Here is a 20,481-nt window from a genome sequence, read left to right on the forward strand (position 1 = left end):
TCTGGTATGGAGGGGCTTTTGAGCCAGGCTGACTGAGAGGAGTGGGAGGTCTGGAGATAGGGCGGGGGCTGGGTGCTTGGATCCCAGCCCCAGGGTGTGTTTGAGGTGGTGGGGTGGGGGCACTGGAGATGAGTCATCGGCAGCTGCTTCTAACGGCTCCAGATGGCTCTGCCAAGAGCCCGGGGCACCTCCGGGGTGGGGCTGCCCTTCTTCCCCCCCACCCCACCCGCCCTGGTTTCCGAACCCTGGCTGAGGGGCTCTATGAGACGGGAGGCCTAGCCAGAGCTCGGGGCCCTGGTCCTACAGCCCCCTGGCGTGGGGAGGGGGATCTACTGGGGTGGAGGCCCCGTCAGATGAGGGAGACAGATGTGAGCCAGATGTTGACAGCTGGGGTAGGTTTAGAGGCAGTGGGGGGAGTGCCTGCATTTGGTTGTGGGGGAGGGGCAGAGGCTGGCGTGGAGGACACGGACCCCCCACGTGTATGTACACACGCAGACACATACGCTGGGCTGGGTCTGGAGGACAATTCTCCCTTTCAAGATGCTGCCCAGGCAGGTTCTCCCAGCCTCTTGGGAAGGGAGGGGAAAGCACCTGAGTATCTTTCCCCCAGCTTCTCCCTCCTGAACAGGAAGATGAGGCTGGGGTCAATTCCCTGATGTCTTTCTCACAACGTTCAGTTCAGTTTCCCGGCCTGCCCGCCCCAGGGGACACCTGCAGGGACAGGCCTGAACCCAGCCCGCTTTGTCAAGCTGGTGCAGCCTTGCCATTTTTGCATCTCAGTTGCCCCCTGTTGTGCTGGGGTTGGTGTGTGTGAGTTGTTCAGTCGTGTCCAACTCAGTAACCCCATGGACCGTAGCCCACTAGGCACCTCTGTCCATGGAATTTTCCAGGGAAGAATTCTAGAGTGGGTTGCCTTGCCCTTCTCCAGGGCATCTTCCCAACTCAGGGGTTGAACCTGGGTCTCCCACATTGCGGGCAGATTCTTTACCGTCTGAGCCACCAGGGAAGCTTCGCCCCGGTTGGTATAGGATCCCAAATCCCAGCTTCTGCCCCTCCCAGCCCAGGAAGCCTCCAGGAGTGGTCCTGTCCTGTTTCCTGCCTCTACTACTGCCTTTGGGAATCTAATATTCTCTGGAATCCTCTGTCGCCTTCCTTGATGACATGGCTCATGTTTGTACCTCTAACAGGATGGGCGGGACTCTATCCTGCCGAGGACTTAGGATGCTGGTCCAGGCCACCTCCCCCTGCCAACCAGACATCCAGGCTAGATAAGGAGACCTTAGGTGGGTCAGAGGTCAGGGGAGCCGGACACAGATGAAGAACAGAGAGGCAAAGGGTCAAAGAGCAGGAAAACGGAGGTCAGTGCGGGGGGACAAGGCGGGGTGCCAGGCATGCCGCTGGGAGTCCCGTGATGCTCAGGTATGTTTAAACATGACCAGCCCAGCTCCAGAGTGTGAGCTGCTCCATCCAGCTAAGAGGCAGGGTGACCTGGCCAGGGGCACCCCTTCCTTCTTGGAGCCCTTTCCCCAACCAACTTGGGTCTCGCTTCCTTGGGTCAGCCACATGAAGGTGGCCACTGGGCTCATTTGGAGGACAGAGTAAGGATTCCTTTCTAGAACCCAGGGTCCTGCCTGCTTCGGCATCCCTTGTCTTTGGTATCTCACATCTGAGCCCAGTGGGCAGCCTTCCTTTTCTTCTTAGAGCCCGAGCAGGACCTCTGCTCCCAGCCCCCTCCCCCAGGACCTGCCTGGTGGGAGGCATGAGGCGTGGGGCTCAGGGCGGGCGTGTCTGCACTTTGGCCCTTGGCTGAGGTGAGCCGGTCACTCCTAGTAGGATGGAGCCCCAAGCTCCTCCCAAGCCAGGCCTCAGCCCCCATCTTCAGTTACCATAGCAACCCCAAGGCCCTTTGGGTCACAGACCGGTTCACCCTTTGGAAAAAGCCACATTTCCCATCCTGAGCCTCTGCCCAGAGCTTTAATCTCATCATTGGAAACATAAAACCTCAGGATCACCTTTCACTTACCCAGGTGGGAAGCTCAGAGGCCAAGTTCTACAAGAACCAGGATTCCTGGGTTGACCTCTTTTCTCCTGCATCCCCGAAGCCCCTCACGTGACTTTGTCTAAGGGACAGAGAGCCCCTTACATCCTCAGACCTCGGTTCCCCTCCCTGTGGACACTTTCTGGAGCATCCAGCCTTAGGTCCCCGGGCCCGCGTCTCCCTTCTATTCTCCCCACCAAGGTCCACCTCACAGACCCTTCCTCTACCAGAATCACGTGGAAAGTCATGTCTCAAAAATAAATAATTTTATCTCTCCTTTTTCTGTGGACAACTCAGAACTGAGCAACTCTGAGGGCGTGCTCTGGACTAAAATCTGAGGGAAAAAAGAGAAGACGTGGATAAGAGGCAGCCTCAGGCCGGGCGCCAAAGCTGCGGGCCGTGGGGCTGGGGCTCACCCGTACCCGGAGGCTTGTCTCTGGTCTGGCTCTGCATTTTCTCCCTAGAGGGAGTGGCGAACAGACACGAGTGATGAAGGTCAGCACCCACTCCCCATGTTTGCTCCCCCACCAGCCGGCCCGCCTCTGCCCCTTTCCAGAAACTCACCTCCTCCTTTTCTTCCTGGAAATGCATTCTCTGGTCACTGCCGCGGGCACTATAACCACCATGGGCACCAGCAATGGCAACAGGATGGAGGCAAAGTTGGATGCTTCTGGGGTGCGGGGAACAGAAATAGGGGTGTGGGATAAGAAGGGGTGGGGGGGGACACTCCCTTCCGGCCCTCAGCTGCCACCCTGGAGGGACTGCATTCCCTGCACATCTCTGGGTCCTGGCTCTCCCTCCAGGAAGCCGCCACGCCACTCCCAGGGCTTTCAAGACCTGATGCCGCCCTCCTGCTCTCGGCAGACACACAACTCCCACAAACCCTTCAGGAGGATGTTCACCCAGCTGGTCCCCCAGAGTCCAGGGTACCAGCTGGGCCAGTGCTTCTCCAAGAGTAGCCCTGGTATCACTTCCATCAGTCACCTGGGAGCTTGTGAAAAAATTCAGGCATCCTGGGGCCCCACCGAGACCTACCAAATCCATGTCTCTGGGGCTGAGTCCCACAGACAACCTTGCCCCAACCCGATCTTAGGCACAAGGATACAGTCAGAGAATTGCTGGTGCAGAGGCACATGGGAATTATAGTTTGGGATGGAGAAAACTGATAAAAGGTACCAGGAAGGCTCAGAGGGACACAAGAGACGGGAACAACAGCAGGGCGAGGCATACAGATCACAGAAGTGGGGAGCTCAGGGTCAGAGAGAAGAATCCAGAGTGCCGGGTAGGGCATAGGGACTCTGAGATTCTTTGAGGATACTGATCCTGCTAATCTTTAGGGATCATATCTAAATATTATATTATTACATCTTATATAGTAATATAAGACATTGACAATATACTATCTACTATACATCTATGGGCTTCCTTGGTGGCTCAGATGGTAAAGAATCTGCCTGCAATGAGGGAGATCCAGGTTTGATCCCTGAGTTGGGAAGATCCCCTGGAGAAGGGAATGGCAACCCACTCCAGTATTCTTGCCTGGAGAATCCCACGGACAGAGGAGCCTGGTAAGCTCTAATCCATGGGGTCACAAAGAGTCGGACACGACTGAGCAACTAAGACACACACACACGCATACATCTATAATAGATACTGTAGGTTAATCTTATATACACCGACTTATTCTGCGGCCATTGCTGGTGGGGAAGGTGAGGAGCTTGTGAGGATACAGGTCTGGGGTGAAGCTCTTGCCTGGCTCTTTGGGGGGAGGTACATCCCGCGGCTCCGTGCAGCGGTCTCCCCCGTAACCAGGTTCGCACTCACAGGTGAAGTGGGTTCCCTGCTCCCGGCACCGCCCGTCATTTTGACAGGGGTTCTGTAGGCACGGGCTGTCTGCAAGGATGGAAGCGGGTGGGAGGGGGTTCTGGGAGGACACTCAGAGCCAGGGAGAGGGGCCTGGGGGCTGGGACGCTAGGGAAGAATTTCTCCCTGAGAGATTCGCTGGGGTCCGCTGGCCGGGCTTCCAGTCCTGGCTCTATACCCCTGAGATCTGGGGAAACTGCTTACCCTCTTCTGAACTCCATTTTCTTTACCCTATAATGTGGGAATGCTATGCTCACCCCAAGCGCTGAGTAAGGACTAAAGGAGGTCTTGAGACACTAGTGCAGAGCAGAGAGCAGAGGCTCATGGAAGGCTGAGTCTCTGCCTTGTCCCTCCCGAGAGAGAGAGAGAGAGAGAGAGAGAGAGAGAGAGAGAGAGAGGAAGATGAAATGGCAGGAGCGTCCTGACCTTGATGAGGTGGGGTCGTCCCAGGGACAGGACTGGGAGAGCTAGTTTGTTCCGGGTCCAGGGGCTTCCCCCTTCCCCCGCCCCCGCAGGGGATCAGGGCAGCTGAACGCCGAGGGCCCGTCCGGCTCACCTCGGAAGCAGCCACGAGTGAGGTTCCCCAAGGTGCAGACCTCCCCAGGGCCGCAGCCGAGGGGCTCACATAGCAGGAGCCCCGTGCGCGCACAGGTGCAGCGCTGGGAGCAGTCGTCGTTCACGAAGCCGTCACCCTGCTGGAGACGGAGAAGGCCCGGGAAGCGGGGGTCTGCCTGGCCTCCAGGGCGGGCTGTCCTTTCGCGCCTGCACTCCCCCGGGGCCTCCCGCTTCCAGACCTGGTAGTAGATGCCGTTGTCCGTGCAGCCGCAGCGGGCCAGGGGGAGGCTCTGGGCTCCGCTGTAGACGTAGCCCGGGAGGCTGGCGCAGCCCTCCACACAGGGGCCCGTGCAGCCCCGGGGGGCTGCCAGCGTGGCACAGGAGGCCGGGCAGGGGGTCATACAGCTCTGGTAGACCGTGTTGGCTGGACATGACAAGGCTGCGGGGACACAGTCATAGTCAGAAGGTGGCTGAGCAGGGGCAGGCCCCCCAGGTATGGAGAAGAAGGTCACCCAACAGAGCACAGAGCTTGCTAGAGGCGGGGAGGACCGGCTTCGTGAGTCTTTTCGTCTGTGACACTAGCTCATGAGGAGGATCAAAGGTGGGCCTTGGCAGAAAGGAGGGGGACGGGGTGACGGGGGTGAGGGCAGAGAAGGGGTTCCGTCGGGAGGACGTTGACAAGGGGGAGAGTAGGCCCGGGGGAACCAAGACAGAAAGCCAAGGTGGGGGCAGCCGTGGAGGCCCAGAGAGGAACAGGGGGTGGAAAGAGCCGAGGGGGTCAGGGGCCAGCTGCTGGGGCAGGTCAGGGCCTCACCGCAGTGGGTGTGGTCCCGCCAGCTGGCCGGGGTGGCGCCCGCCTCCTGGCAGATGATGGCGTACCCGCTGAGGACCTGGCAACGCAGCTCCTCCTGCTCCTTGGGGTCGCGGGCGGCACACAGGTCAGACACACAGTGCCTGGGGGGATGGCAGGGACAGGTGGGGGGCTGTGAGAGAGGGGGAGGGAGGCCAGGAGGCCCAGACCTGCAGAAGAGGCCCTGGAAGCCCCATCGGAAAGGAGGCCGGCGTGCTGTGGGGATGTGTGTGCGTGTGTGCGTGCGTGTGACAAGGTACTACGGACAGAATTGTGCCCAACAGACAGCCAGTCAGAGAACAGGCCGAGGAGCTGGATACAGGGTCTCAGGTCCCCGACTCACTCCAGGAAGGGCTCGGGGGCCACAGTCTGGTGACAGGCAGCAAAGGGCCCCTCGGGGTCCACCAGCACCCCACACGCCTGGGTGCGGTTGATGAGCTGCAGCTCCTCCGGGTGGCATCCCGACATACCACGAAAGCCTAGCGCCGCTTCTTCTTTCACCTCCTCCTCATGTACGGCCCTGGGCAGAGACAGTGAAGACACAGGTGAAGCCCACCACCGGGGAGGGGAGGGCCCGGGCACAGGCTGGGATCCACAGGGCCGGTGCCCCGCAGTCAGTGGGAGAGGTAAGATGTGACGGGATGAGAAGAATCAGGCCCGTCTGAGCCCTCGGCCTCGGGGCTCCTCCTCTGCTGAGCAAGTGCAAGTGAGCTTGTGTGGACAGATTTTAGGTTGGCGCTCATGCCCACTCTGGCCGGCCGCACCCGCTACCGCCCGGGTCAGGGCCTCCCTGCTTTGAGCCCCAGCCCTCTCACCTTGAGACGCGGGGGAAGCTTCCCTCGGTCATCTTTACCTCCCAACTGTTGCCAAAAGCAAGGAGGTTCTGGGTGACAGCCCCACTGGGCAGCATGAAGTCATTCCTCTTGTTCTGGTCGCAGTTGCCGCACAGGCCCAGCACGAGCTTCCGGTAAGTGACAGGCAGGGAGATCACTGCGGGAGGAGGGGCCCCGGAGTGAGACCCCCCCCACGCCACACCTCGTCCCTCCCCAGCCCTCCTGGGTCATCTCCTGGAGCTTGAGGCCTTGCTCGCAGGCAGGGGTCCCTGTCACGGAGCCCAGCCTGTCCCACTTCCCAGGAACGTTCCCTTTGGCCCTCTGGTTCCCACGCTCAGGCACCTGCGTTGTTCTTTCCGTTGAAGCTGACCACCAGTTCAAAGTCTGTGATCACGAACAGGCGATCACTTCGTAGGGAGACCCGCAGCTGGTCGACGGGCTCATAGGGGGCGGTCACCTTCTGACCGTTGACCTGGAGGAGACAGATGGGAGCTGCAGGGAAGCCTGAATCAAGGTGACTCTCAGGCCTCCCCCGGTGGCTCAGTGGTAAAGAATTCACCTGCCAATGCAGGAGTGCGTGCGTGCGTGCTAAGTTGCTTCCGTCGTGTCCGACTCTGTGCGACCCCGTGGACTGCAGCCCACCAAGCTCCTCTGTCCATGGGATTCTCCAGGCCAAGCATACTGGAGTGGGTTGCCATGCCCTTCTCCAGGGGATCTTCCTGACCCAGGGATCGAACCCGTGTCTCTTATGTCTACCTGCACTGGCAAGCAAGTTCTTTACCACGAGCGTCGCGTGGGTTCAATTCCTGGTCTGGGAAGACCTCACATACCACGGAGCGACCGAGCCTGTGCGCCACAGCTAGTGAGCCTGGGCTCTAGAGCCCGGGAGCCTCGGCTACCGCGTTCATGTGCGGCAGCTACTGAAGCCCAAGCTCCTGGAGCCTGTGCTGTGCAACAAGAGAAGCCACCGCAATGAGACGCCTGAGCACCGCAACGAGGAGTAGCCCCGCTCACCACAACTAGAGAAAGCCCGTGTGCAGCAACGAGGACCCAGTGCAGCCACAACTAAATGAATAAATACAATTATATTTTAAAAGGTGACTCTTTGCTGTTTTGGGCTCCGCTTCTCCGCGCATCTCGGGACCTTGCGGTTCCATCATTCCCGAGAACAGGACACCCCAGGAAGCTTTACTATCCCGAACTCCAAAAGCCTCTCTGAGGTCTGCTCCTGTTGCAGCCCCTTTCTTTGCAAAAAAAAACAAAAACAAAAAACAACTGGCAGGTGGGCACCCCTGGTGCTTCTTCAGACTGGCTATTGCATCTTACCTTCTCCCCACTGCCCTGTCTCTCCCCCACCTTACCTGAAATCCTCCTGCCCACCTTGGGCTCCCAAGAAGGTGAGTGCAACACTGATTCTGATTTCTACAACTAGGCAGCCTCTGCCGGGACCCTCCCAGGGAACGGGCAGCCCTGGCTTCACCTGCTCCCAGTGGCCTCTCCTGGACCGACCTGCCTCCCCCCACCCACCCTGCCTGGTCCGGGTCTTACGATAAGCTCCAGTTCGTGCTGGAGCTGGACCGTGTAGCCGTAGACCATCACGATGATTTCGTGCAGGAAAACAGGGGTGTGAGACGCATACATCTTGTTGCGTCCCTCCACGATGAAGGGCTCCACCCCATTGGGGAGCACGTCCACGGTCTTGACCAGATAGTAGGTCATGCGGCCCTGGAAACGGTAGCCGAGGCCATCAAACGTGCGGTAAGTGGGGTCCCCATAAACTGTGCATCGCTCCGACTCTGCCAAGAAGAGCCAGTGCTGAGGAGGAATGGCCTGGCCCGATGGAACGGCCCCAGGGCCCCTCACCCACCTGCCCCGGTGCCTCCTGTTCCCTTCCGTCTTAGCCCCCGGCTCCCCGTGAACTTGATTTTTCCACCTTCTCCCTCTCCCAGCTTGAGAGGAGCTCCCTTGCCTGCTTCCCTTTTTTGGCCCTGAAGGTAGATCCCAGAGAGAATCTGCAGGCGATCGGGGAGCTGGTGAGCGGTGAGAGCCCACCTCTGTCTATGTCGGCAGCCCCTTCTCCCCAGCCTGGGCGCCCCCCTACTGCACCTCCCGAGGGCCCCCTTACTGTGGGGTTTGCAGATTTCTTTGCCGTCCTCGTCCGTCTTGCACTGGGAGCCCGCGGGGCAGGCGAAGGGCCGGCACTGAATGGCTCCCGCCCTGCAGGTACACCTCTGGGAGCAGCTGCTGGAGAACCAGGCGTTACCCTCCTGCAGACGCCGCGGGAAGAACGAGGAGTGAGGCGGGAAGGGCCAGCTCTCTTTCCGCGACGACTTCAGTCTAAGCCCAGGGTCTGAAGGCTCACTTGGCACAGGCCAGAGGCAGCCCCAGTGCCATCCCACCCTTTGTCCCTAGAGCACTGCGCTAGGGACTCAGGAGGTACTGCTGAACCCATCTTCCAGATGAGGAAACTGAGGTCACTCAGGAAACTGTGACTCATGAGGGGTACCACCAAGATCTTCAGACCAAGGCCACTCTACCATGCCTCAGTCCTCACATCCAAACCACACACAGCCTCCACCCCAGTCCTGGCAGGAGGCCACCCAGCCCGACCACCAGCCTTCACACCCAGGGCCAGCCGCAGCGGCACAGGCCAGGGGAAGGCGGCATCCTGAAGGTGTGTGGGTGGCCCCCCCTGCACCCCTATTCCCATTCCCCACTCACGGGGAGGTCTCTGCCCCGGGCGTCCCGGCAGCCACACTGACTCCTGGGCACACACCGCCGCTGCTTTTGCACGTAGCCGGGCTCACAGACGCAGCCCTCCTGGCAGATGGAGGGACCACTGGAGCCCTTGCACCGGCCTTCCGGGTTGTCACAGGTCGGGGGGCAGTGGGGAAAGCAGTTGGTGTAGACGTAGTGGGTGGGGCATTCCAGAGCTGGAAGGGTGGGGGAGAAACGCGGACTGAGCGTGGGCTCCGTGGTGGCCCCGAGGACAGAATAGAGCGAGGATGGTCCTCCCATCTTGGCATGGGAGCCGGAGGTCAGGCCGCAGGCGCAGCGCGACCCTGGTGCATCTGGGCAGTAAGCATGTGACTGGCCTGTGTACCGGCAGTGATGGGAGCCCAGGGCAGGAAGGGACTCACTCTGCTGGGGGGAGCTAGATAAAGCCTTTGGAGCAGAAGTAATTGCAAACAAATGGAAACGTTCACAGACAGCAAGAGTCCACAACATGGAGATGTCAGTTCTTCCTAAATTAATTTTATTACCGTTATTAGGCCACATCAAGCCACATTCGGGGTCTTAGCTCCCCAACTGGGGATCGAACCTGTGCACCCTGTAGTCCTAACCACTGGACTGCCCAGGAATTCCCTCCCTAAGATAATCTGCACATTTAATATGATAGCAATAAAATATACCAACAGGATTTTTTTTAATAGGAAAAGATGACATTAAAGTGGAGATGAGGATATAAACAAACCAAAAAAGCTGGGAAAACTCTAAACCAAAGCAAACAAAAAAAAAAACTAAATGTCCCTGCCAGAAATCCAAACACTACTTAAACTCTCAATGATCACAACATTGTGTTGCTAGTAAATGAAGCTAAATGGAGCAGTGGAAGAGGAGAAAAAGCCCAAAGAGGAACTCAAATACACATGGGAATTTAATATAAAGCGTGACATTTGAGTCAGTGGAAAAAGAGACTGGTCATTTAATAACACTGGGAAAAAATAAACATGAAGTTGATTGAGTTCTCACCCTACACACCAGGATACATCCCCATGGATCAAAATATTTAAATATGCAAAAAAAGAAACCATTCAATTGCTAGGGCAAAATGTAGGCAAATTTTTTTAACTTCAAAGTAGGGAAGGCGTTTGTAACTGGGGCTCAAAATGCAGAAGCCGTAAAACAAAGACTGTTATATTTGACCTCGTTAATACATATATATATATATTTCTGCATGGTAAAAAAGAAAAAAAAGTCAGAGATGAAAAAAAAAAAGACATGGAAAAAACTGTGTGACTCATAGCACTAATGAAGGGCTGGCTACTCTCTGTAGCAGACAAAGGGCATCTATAAAATATTTCAATAAAGGGCAACAGACCAGTGGAAAAATGGTGAATAGGTAGGAAGAAATCACAGGAAGGGAAATCCAAACGGCTCCTGAATGTATGAAAGAATGCACAACCTCACTCATAATAGGAAAAATACAAATTAAGACTCTTTTTATCTTTCACTTATCAGATTGGCAAAAATCCAAAAGCATGATAATACTCTGTGTTGGCGAGGCTGTGGGGAAATGGGCAGTCTCATGTGTTGCTGGTGGGAATGTAAATGCCTCAACCTCTATGGAAGGCCATTTGGCAAGATCTCTCAAAAGCATAAATCCACACAATCCTCGATCCAACAATTCCTCTGCTAGGAATTTATCCTACAGATAAGAGACACACACACAGAAAATTGCATCTGAGTAAGGTTATGCATTGCAGCACTGTTTGCAATAGCCAAAGACTGGAAACAACTAGGAAGTCCATCAAGAGAAGACTAGTTAAACTATGATAAAGGAATTATGACGTGTTTGCAAAAGAGAGTAAGGATGCTTTTTACATATCTGACGAGGAAGGGCAGCCAAGTGAAAAATAATGAAGTACAAACGACTGTGTCCTGTCTGTTTTTTGTAAGAAAATATGGAAAATAAATTCGCATTTGTTTGTATGTGCAGAAAGAAAAGACTTTTGGAAAAATACTCAGATGCGGATAAGAGCAGGCTGGGGCCTGGGCCCCTGGAGTCAAGGTGAAAAGAGACTTTTCACTGGGAATCTTTTAATACTTAAAAAATTTTTGAACCATAGGAATGCAGCACATATGAAAAAAACACTTTACTGTTTTAAAATTTAAGTTCTGAAATTAAATAGCAGTGCTGGTTGTATAACCTCGTGAAGATAATGAAAATTTGTGAATTATATACTTTTTTTTCCTTTGTGCGTCATGTGGCATGTGGGCTCTTAGTTCCCTGAGCAGGAATCGAACCCACACTCCCTGTAGTGGAATCTTAACCCCTGAACCACTAGGGAAATCCCCGAATTATATACTTTTAAAGGGTAGAAGAATATAGTACGTGAATAATAATTTTTTAAAAAATTTTTAAAGGAAAGAGTTAGAGAGGATGCCTTGGAATCTGCCAGGAGAGAAGAAGAAAGAACTTTTGGGGTGCAGGGAAGGGTGTGTATAAAGGCAGGGAGGGGTGTGGGAAAGCGAGGCCCACGTGGGGAACAGGACGGTTTGTTGCAGGTGATGCCAGGGCACAAGTAACAGGGGGAGTTGGGGGTGGACAGCTCACAGGATCTCAAACATCCCAGAGAGGAGCTCGGACTTGCAGGCACAATGGCTCACGGGTGTAACATGGTCACATTTCCTTTGGAACGACAGTGCTAAGAAGCAGCCTGTGCCATCCTGTGATAGGGGGCACCGGCTACGAGCTTACTGTAAATGGTCCACATCAGAGAAAATGAGGCCAGAAATAGGTCAAGAAATGCCAAAAAGAAGAATGGAGGAGCTTTCAGAGCTCCACAGATGGGGGCCTTCCCGTGGTCCAGTGGCTGAGACTCCACTCCACCAAAGCAGGGGAGCTGGGGCTTGATCCCTGATTAGGGAACTAGATCCCACGTGTGTGTGCGCTTAGTCGTTCAGTCGTGTCCGACTCTTTGCGACCCCATGGGCTGTAGCCCACCAGGCTCCTTTGTCCATGGGGATTCTCCAGGCAAGAATACTGGAGTGGGTTGCCATGCCCTCCTCCAGGGGATCTTCCCAACCCAGGAATCGAACCCAGGTCTCCTGCACTGCAGGCAGATTCTTTACTGTCTCAGTCACCAGGGAAGCCCAGATCCCCCAGGCTGCAGCTAAAGATCCAGCAGGCCGAAACTAAGACCTGGTACAATCAAATAAATAAAAATAAAAATAATTTTTTTTAAAGAAGTACCAAACTCATATTTTTTAAAAAGAGAGAGAGAGACACAGATGAAAAGAAGGTTTGGGAGCAGTCTGGGGGTGGCCGGAGGGGACACTCACGGCAGAAGCTGCTGTTTCTCCAGATGGGAGGCCTGATGCCCCGGGCTTGGCAGGCGGCCGAGAAGGCTTGCAGAGACTGGCAGAGGGCGCTGCTCAGGCCTCCAAACTCACAGAGGCTGTCGGTGCATTTGACCAAGAAGGGACTGAGGATCACGCGGCTGGCACACCTTGCCCAGCCCGGAGTCTGAAAGACTGCCCGGCATTGCTCCTGGGCTCTCTCTAGGTCAGCTGGCTGGCAGGCTGTTTCTGGCTCCTCCTCCGATTCTTCTTTGATCTTGTCATCATCTCGGCAACTAGGAAGGGAAAGGGGGTCATCACAGGGACAGCCACGGCTTCATCTATGAAAACGACTTGGTGCTCCCAAACCACCCTCTAGACCCCTCCTGTCTTCACTGGGAAGCAGGCCTGGGCTCTGGCCAGCCTTCCACGTGGCCCCAGTCTCCTCCCACGTTTTGAAGCCAAGACAGGAAGACCCAGATGCCACCCCCTGTCAAGCGATATGCATAGAGGACCACTCCAGTCTTTCCACCCCAGGTAGGCCATCCGGTCTAGAACCCCAACTTGCGTTCCTATGCAAACCAAGGCAGAGAGTCTTTGAACATAATTACTTTGGGTCGATCTCCTTATCTTGCCAACTGTCCACATACGTGACGTCATCTGGGGCTAGCTCGTCATTAGGCATCAGTAGTTCATCCTCTTCCTCACCGTTGAAGTTCCCACACATGCCACAGGTCTGGGTAGGCAGAGGGGAAAGAAGGATCTTCTGCACCAGGGATGGCAGGGGGCATTTGTGGTTGGCACCCCCTTTCCACTCCGCAGAGAAAGGTACCCCCTCCCTGCAGCTTTTTCCCATTGTGGGGAGTCGGGCACTCTCCAGTCGGGCACTCTGTTCCCTGCAGGCTGACGCCCCTATGAAGTGACCCCGGTGTTTTCCTCACCTTTCCATAATAGGCTTTGGGGATTTCGATCTCTAGGAAACCATTGCCATCAAACTTGACTTCCACCCCAATGCTGATGGTGAGCACCATGTAGCCGTCCCTGGAAATGACTTTGACCCCCCGGATCTGGGAGGTCGCGGGCAGGGGGACCCATGTGCCATTGATCTAGAGAGGAAGGCAGGACCCGTGAGCAGCAGGAAGGACCAGAGCCCCGTCCCCAGAGCCCACGTCCTCCCCCAACCACCGCCCTGCTCACCAGTGCGTGGTCCTTCTTCAGGGTGACCAGGGAGTTAAAGACATGCACATAGACCGTGCGGAGGTAGAAAGTGTGGGGTTGGTCTTGCTGCTTCCCATTCTTGCCACTGATCTTGAAGAAAGGCAGGTCCATGGTGGAGTGGCACGTTTTCGCCAAGACGTAAGTGCAGGCGCCCCTGACAGCATGGTAACTGCCATCGAAGCTTATGTACTGGGACCTGTCCTGGATTCGGCACACTCCCATCCCTGGAGGACAGAAAGGTGGCTGAGGGGTGGTCCAGCCTCTAGCAGGAACAGGCCTTCTCCCCACCTTCAAGGAAAGGAAGTGGAGGAGAGGGAGCCTCAGAAGGGAAGGGGACAAAGAAAAGAGTCAAGACCCAAGGACGTGGAGCAGGTGCCACTCGGCCCGGGAGAGACTTATAATATCTCAAGCTCACGACTGCCATGGGAGCCATGAGTGAACCCCGAGGAGCCCTCCTGGACGGAGGGGCAGTCCTGGTGGCTGAAGGTCCTCCTCCACGCTCGGTGGGCCTCCTACCTGCCCCCCGGCACCGCATCAGCCCATCGCGGGGCCAGCACATCTGGCCAGGCTTGCAGGCGGTTTGGAGGCAGGAGATGTTGTTGTGGATGGAGCAGGTGCAGAGCCGGGAACACGTGTTGTCCGTGTACCATCTCTCCCCGACCTGTGGGGTGTGGGTATCAGCGGAGTCGATAGAAGCTTGGAAGCTGGAGAGGGACGGAGGCCTCCCCCCGACACACCGCACCCCAGGGCCCCCAAGAGGTCAGCTTCGTTAGGCCACCCGCCGCCGTCGCCAGCCTTTCTCAAGCTCCAGGCTTCTGAATTTTGCTCCTCAGCCCCCAGCACTGCCCCTCCCCACTTCTTTGCACGGCCTGAGCCCTCTGGCCCCCAACTCACGGAGGCCCCCTTGCAGGCTGGCTTCTCACCGGGTGGTAGGCGCTCCCGGGGCTGGTGCAGCCACACTCGCCGAGGGGCACACAGGTGGTCCCGCTCAGGATGTGGCCTCTCTGACACTCGCAGCCCTCGGCGCAGGGCAGCGAGGAAGGGCAGTACGATGGGGTGCTCAGACTGAGACAGGTGGCCGGGCAGGGGTCAGCGCAGGGGCTGTATCTGCTGCCTGACGGGCACTTCAGAGCTAAGAAGAGATTTGCGTGTGGAAAGGAAGAGTCATTTCCAGCTCTCTTGACCTTGGGGACTGAAGAGCGCCTAAGGGCTTCCCTGGTGGTCCAGTGGTCAAGAATCCGCCTGCCCATGCAGGAGACATGGGTTCGATCCCTGATCCGGGAAGATCCCACGTGCCGCGGAGCAATTAAGCCCATGCGCCACAGCTACTGAGCCTGTGTTCCAGAGCCTGGGGGCCATGACTACTGAGCCCATCCACCGCAACTGCTGAAGTCCACATGCCCTAGAGTCGGTGTTTTGCAACGAGAGAAGCCACCGCAAAGAGAAGCCCGAGCACCGAAACTAGAGAAGAACCTGTGCAGCCATGAAGACCCAGCGCAGCCAAATTAAATAAATTAATTTTAAAAAATTTTAATGGATTTAGAGAAAAGAATTCCTAAGAGAGAATTCCCTGGCGGTTCAGTGGCTGAGACTTCTCGCTTTCACTGCTGAGGGCACAGGTTCAACCCCTGGCTGGGGAACTAAGATCCTACAAGGTGAGAAGGACAAAAAAATTTTTAAAGAGTGCTCCTGGAAGTGTCAGATGAAAGGATTAACAAAAAAAGGGGTCCATCCATACAGTGGAATATGATTCAGCCTTACAAAGAAGGAAATTCTGGCACCTGCTGCAACGTGGGTGAAACTTGGAGACATTATACTAGGATAAGCTAGTCACAAAAAGATGAATACTGTGTGATTCCACTTAGACGAGGTCTCTAGAGTCCTCGAATGCATAGAGATAGAGAGTAGATGGTGCTTGCCAGGGGCTGGGGGGAGAGGAATGGGGACCTGTGTTTAATGGGGACAGAGTTTCAGTTTGGGAAGAAGAAAAAGTTCTGGAAACAATGGTGATAATGGTTGCATGACAAAGTGAATGCACGTAATGTTGCTGAACTGGACACTTAAAAATTTGTTACAATGGTAATTTTTGTGTTCTGTATATTTTACTACAATTAAGAAAACAAAATGAGTTCCTGGGAACGAGGAAGAACGGTCATCACAGCAGTGACCTGGGGAAGATGGGAAGGAGACAGTAACCAAATGAGTTCAGAACTTTTTGGTGGTGCTAAGTCGCTTCAGGTCTGACTCTTTGTGACACTGTGGACTATAGCCCACCAGGCTGCTCTGTCCATGGGGATTCTCCAGGCAAGAATGCTGAGGTGGGTTGCCATGCCCTCCTCCAGGGGGTCTTCTGACCCAGGTCTCTTAGGTCCCTATCTGCATCTCTTACGTCTTCTGCATTGGCAGGGGGGTTCTTTACCACTAGTGCCATTGGTGAGGTGGAAATCAGATGGGGGCTCCCAGTGGAGGGAGTCGAGGGGAGGATGGGGGCTGGGCTCCGAGAGACCGGGGAGTAGGAGGCAGAGGGCACCCCCATGCGGGCTGGGGGCCGGGCTGCGAAGGGGAGAGTGGAGCAGCAGAATTGAGGGAGAGGAAGAGAGGGCAGGGCTCAGGGGACGCCACTGGGTCACTCACGGCAGAAGGTGCTGTTCCGCCAGGTGAGGACCTGGCCGGCGCGGGCGCACAAGGACGCGTAGGCCTGCAGAGAGCGGCACAGCGTGAAGGCGTCACCCGTGGTCCCACACTGGCCATACACACAACTGGCGAAGCTGGCCTGCGGGGCCACCACCCTGTGGCACTTGGAGAAGGGTCCTGGTGGATGAAACAAGGCAGGGGAGAGTGACCCTCGGGAGGAAGCAGAACCATGAGGCTGCTCTGGGGCAAAGTCTACATCCACTTCCATCCAAACCCGTGATTATTAAGAACCTACTGCCTGAGATGCAAAAAAAACCCACAGATCCATCGGCGCCCCCAGGTGACCATTGCCTCCGCATCCCCTTTGCTGTCTCTATTTCCTGTCTCACCTTTCCGCCCTCCCTCAATGATCAGCCCCCTCCTCTGTCTCCTGTCCCGGGGGTTGGGGGGGGAGCAAACAGGGGCCCTTGCGTGGCTTACCCTGAGGATTCACTAAGATATCACAGTTCTTACTCCAGGGGTCAGTTGCATTCTTTTCCAGGCACCTGGGGGGCCTGGCGTCTGCAGCAAAGCAGCTAACAGAGGAGGGGAAGGGACAGGGACTTAGGATCAGAGGACACTTCCCAAAAGCCATGGAGAAAAGCCATGTCTTCCCAGAAGACATGGAGAGGGAAGCGGGGAGGGGAACCAGCGTGGGAGAGAACAGAGCGAGGGCCTTGAGTGGTAAGGTCAGCAGATGGAGCAGGAAGGAGAAAGGTTAGATCTCAGGGTGGACTTCCCCAGAGACAGGTCAGGAAGCCCAGGAGAAATCAGCAGGCAGGAGTGTGGGAGGTCAGAACAACCTTCCATCAATTCCAGGAGAGACTGGGGATACCACCAGGCTGCCTGCCAAGGCTTCCCCACCTGCCCTGACCCAGCTCCCTGCCCGGGTCCAGCTCCCCGCTCTCCCCATTCCCGGCTCACCCAGATTCAGATAACTCATTTAGCTTCCAGGAGGCCCCCAGGCGCGCGGAGTTGACAGCAGGTCTCTTATCAGGCTGCAGATCATCGTCCAGGCTGTTGTTGTTGTAGTTCCCTGGGGGCCGAGCCGTCAGAGAGGCCGCAGGCTCGGTCCCAGGACCAAGAGGCCACCCTCTCTCCAAGAGAAGCCTTTTCTCTTCCTTCATCTTCGGCTTCCCTTCACGCCCACCCTCACACACAACGCCCTCAACCAAGCACCTGTTCCCGTGTGGATGAGCAAGACCCCGAGAGGCTCGGGTTGCCCGTGGCCCCGGCTCCACCTGCATGTGCCCAGGGAACTCACCACACATCCCACAGAGCCGGCCGGCATAGGAGGAGGGAGCGGTCACTTCCACCAGGTGGTACCCGTCGTAGCGAACTTGAAGCCCGAAGTCCGTGTAGAGGAGGATAAAGGAGCCACTGGACCTCACGGTCATCCGGCCGTGTGCAAACCACAGGGGCAGAGCCACCTGGTGACCGTCCAGCTGCAGAGGTAGGGAGGACGAGGTTGGGAAAGGCTCCGGGGACAGGATAACAACGGGCAAGAGACCAGGGAGCAGGCGGGGGTCGGGAGCCGGGGGATGGTGGGTGTGTCTCAGAAACTGGGGTTTCGGTGTCTGCCGGACAGCTGTAACTACAGGCAAGGGGGAAGGGAAGAGAGATGCCACGTGGGCTGGGGGTGGGGACAGGGAGGCAGGCGGAGGCACGCACCATGACCTTGCGGCCTTTGAGCATCCAGACTCTGATGCCGAAGGCCTGCACTTGGACGGCTTTGACGTAGGAGGCCTCCAAGTTTCCACCGCGGAACTCGTTGGTGGCGCTCACAAAGAAGTAATTCTCCAGGGACTTCAACAAGCAAGGCCGGGTGAGGATGTAGGTGCAGGTGCCCATGAAGTGATGCAGGGCTCCATCGAATGTCAGGTAGTGGGGGTCCCCCCAGACAGTGCAGGTGGCCGACCCTGGGCACGAGGAGACGGCGTTCAGAGATGCACTCACCTTGATCTGCCATCTGGGTGAGTCCATGCGGTGATGGTACCCACAGCTCATCCAGGTGGTCGGTGAGGCGTGGAGAGGTCAAGATCAGGGACTGCTGCAGCCTCCCTGTCTGGGTTCTTAAAGGCGTTGTTCTGGCTCCGGGCAATCACCTCCCAGCCCCTGGTTATACCCCAGCTCTCTGCTTTAGGACAGGACCATGCCTCCGCTCAAGGTCGCTTGGGCAGCCCCCAGGCTCACCTTGAGGGTGGCAACCATAGGTGCCCTCCTGCCGACCACACGTCTCCTGGGCCTGGCACTGCCATGGCACGCAGCGAGTTCTGTTGGTGCCCTCACAGATGCAGAGCCGTCTGCAGCCTGGCTTGAACCACCGCTCCCCTATCTGGAAGGAAAAGAAGTTGTCCCCTCGTCGGGACTTCCCCGATGGTCCAGTGGTTAAGAATCTGCCTTGCAATGCAGGCAGAGAGACGCAGGTTCGATCCTAGTTCAGGGAACAGAGATCCCACATGTGGCAAAGCAACGGAGCCTGTCTGTAGCAACCACAAAGCCTGCAGACACTGGAGTACGGGCCCCACTAGAGAGTCAGTGTGCCACCATGAATAGACATGATTTTTAAAAGAGGAAGTCATCTTAGCTCTGCTATTCAGATCACTGCCTGCTCATTGGGAAGCATTCATGTCATCCCAAAACTCCAGGCTTAGTTACAAAACTCTGGCATTTGCTCGTTCATTCAGTCACTCCATTATTTGTCTGTCCACTATTTCAACATACAGTTATCATCTGCTTTGTGCCAGGCGTCAGGAATTCAGTAATGAACCAGATGGACGATGCCCCTGCCCTAACAGAACTCACAGTTCAGAGGGGACAGTCAACACGTAAACAAACAGATCCCATGCCCCAGCCCGTGATGCACCCAGAGGTGACCATCAGGGCACCCAGGGTGTTTCCTGCCATTGGCACGTGCTGCAAGAGTTTAGGGATGCTTATCAGGGTGCCATCAGGAGGGCTTCAAGGAGGAGGCAGCATTTCAACAGGACCTCAAAGGAGGAGAAGGTGGCTAACCCGGGTGGTGCCTGGGAGGCCAAGCAGGGGAAAGGGGGCTGCAAAGAAGGTGAAATTGAAAGAGTAAAATGCGGATAAGGAGTGTTCTGGGGGCCAGCCTGGAACGCGGCGCTGAGTAGGGGAGAGCCCCGTGGATATCAGGTGGTGGAAAGCTTGGATGGACCTCATCCTCAGGCCTTGCAAAGAAGGAAGAGAGAAGTTTCACGGACCAGGGCCAGCCTCAAGCACTGCCTCTGAGAAGATGGTTCAGATGGGGTCCAGGTAGCGACTGAGAAAGAGACCCTCCGTAGGAGAGAGAGTGCAGGTGAGACACAGAAACGCCTGGGCCTTCAGAGGATGAGAAACAAGGGAAGTGACTCAGGGATGTGATGGGCAGGGGAGACGGGAGGGGAGAGAACTGGGGGTCCCAGGTTCTGCTGGAGACTGGGCTGACTCTGGTGTAAAGTACTGGAATTGAAGAAAGAAAATGGGGAATTAGACCTAAGCCCTCCTCCTACCCCTCCCCCCACCCCCGGTCTCCTGTCTCCTGCCCACGAGCTGGGCAGAGACTTCAGAACCCGCACAAGTGCCTTCTGGCTGTAGCACTGAGAAAGGCCCAGCCCCGGCGGTTCACCTTGAAGTAGCCGGCCGTGGGGTCGAGGCAGCCACACTCGGACTGGGGGACGCACTGGAGCCCGCTGAGGACGAAGCCCTGGTTGCACTCGCAGCCCTCCACGCAGCGGTTCTGGCAGGCCATGCCCGAGAACGTGGAATGGCAGGTATCAGGGCACAGCTTGGCACACAGGGTGTATCTGCTGTTGGGTGGGCAGGCCAGCGCTGGTGGAGGGGAGCACAGGTGAGGCAGGGTGGGGAGAAGACGAAAGAGGTGGTTCCCAGCCTAGAGCTCAGAAGGCCCATGGCCAGAGGCTTCAGCCTGATCTCCAGAAGAGAGGAACTGGGAGAAACCACCAAGAAACTCAGCCTCCACCCCCTGGGCCAGGAGGGGGCCCTGCAAGGAGGTGCCAAGAGGCAGGACCACGGGAGCAGACCCACCAGGAGCCTCAGCAGCTCTGCCGGGTAGGCAGGCCCCAGGGGAGCAGTCAGAACCCATGTGGCCCCACCAAGGTGTTCAAGCAGTCCCCCCAGGAAGCTGGGCCGGACTGGGGGCTGTAGGGCACCCTCTTACCCACCAGTCTGCATTTTACGTGTATACCACTCCACCTGGGGTGCCTTGCTCTCACACCCATATCCTCAGGTCGTTGGGAGGGTTTCTTTCTCTCTCTTTTTTTTTTCCTCTCTTTCTTTTTAAAAAATATTTTCCCAAAGAACTTTAATTAAGACTTTAACAGAAATAAAAAAGGTCAGAGTGTACTCCAGGCCCAGATCAGATGTAA

The 20,481-nt window shown here is 56.3% G+C and overlaps 1 protein-coding gene across 1 annotated transcript in view; it reads right to left on the reverse strand.

Moving 5' to 3' along the window:
- Positions 1–2,598: 2,598 nt before the first annotated feature.
- Positions 2,599–20,481, reverse strand: part of ZAN (zonadhesin) — a 34,847-nt gene continuing 16,964 nt past the window's right edge. Inside the window, exons 22-45 of the mRNA XM_043915091.1 lie at positions 19,722–19,924; positions 18,287–18,428; positions 17,765–18,012; positions 17,358–17,538; positions 17,018–17,129; positions 16,535–16,629; positions 16,055–16,231; positions 14,344–14,552; positions 13,937–14,081; positions 13,400–13,644; positions 13,144–13,308; positions 12,814–12,938; positions 12,206–12,498; positions 8,861–9,072; positions 8,265–8,406; positions 7,688–7,935; positions 6,482–6,611; positions 6,122–6,296; positions 5,650–5,826; positions 5,271–5,410; positions 4,696–4,895; positions 4,458–4,596; positions 3,791–3,931; positions 2,599–2,708 (exon numbers count right to left, since the gene is read on the reverse strand). Of these exons, the coding sequence (XP_043771026.1) occupies positions 2,599–2,708; positions 3,791–3,931; positions 4,458–4,596; positions 4,696–4,895; positions 5,271–5,410; positions 5,650–5,826; positions 6,122–6,296; positions 6,482–6,611; positions 7,688–7,935; positions 8,265–8,406; positions 8,861–9,072; positions 12,206–12,498; positions 12,814–12,938; positions 13,144–13,308; positions 13,400–13,644; positions 13,937–14,081; positions 14,344–14,552; positions 16,055–16,231; positions 16,535–16,629; positions 17,018–17,129; positions 17,358–17,538; positions 17,765–18,012; positions 18,287–18,428; positions 19,722–19,924 (4,154 nt within the window). The remainder of the gene's footprint in view (positions 2,709–3,790; positions 3,932–4,457; positions 4,597–4,695; positions 4,896–5,270; positions 5,411–5,649; positions 5,827–6,121; positions 6,297–6,481; positions 6,612–7,687; positions 7,936–8,264; positions 8,407–8,860; positions 9,073–12,205; positions 12,499–12,813; positions 12,939–13,143; positions 13,309–13,399; positions 13,645–13,936; positions 14,082–14,343; positions 14,553–16,054; positions 16,232–16,534; positions 16,630–17,017; positions 17,130–17,357; positions 17,539–17,764; positions 18,013–18,286; positions 18,429–19,721; positions 19,925–20,481) is intronic.

This window comes from Cervus elaphus, chromosome 10 (genome assembly GCF_910594005.1).
Source record: "Cervus elaphus chromosome 10, mCerEla1.1, whole genome shotgun sequence".
Lineage (NCBI taxonomy): Eukaryota > Metazoa > Chordata > Mammalia > Artiodactyla > Cervidae > Cervus > Cervus elaphus.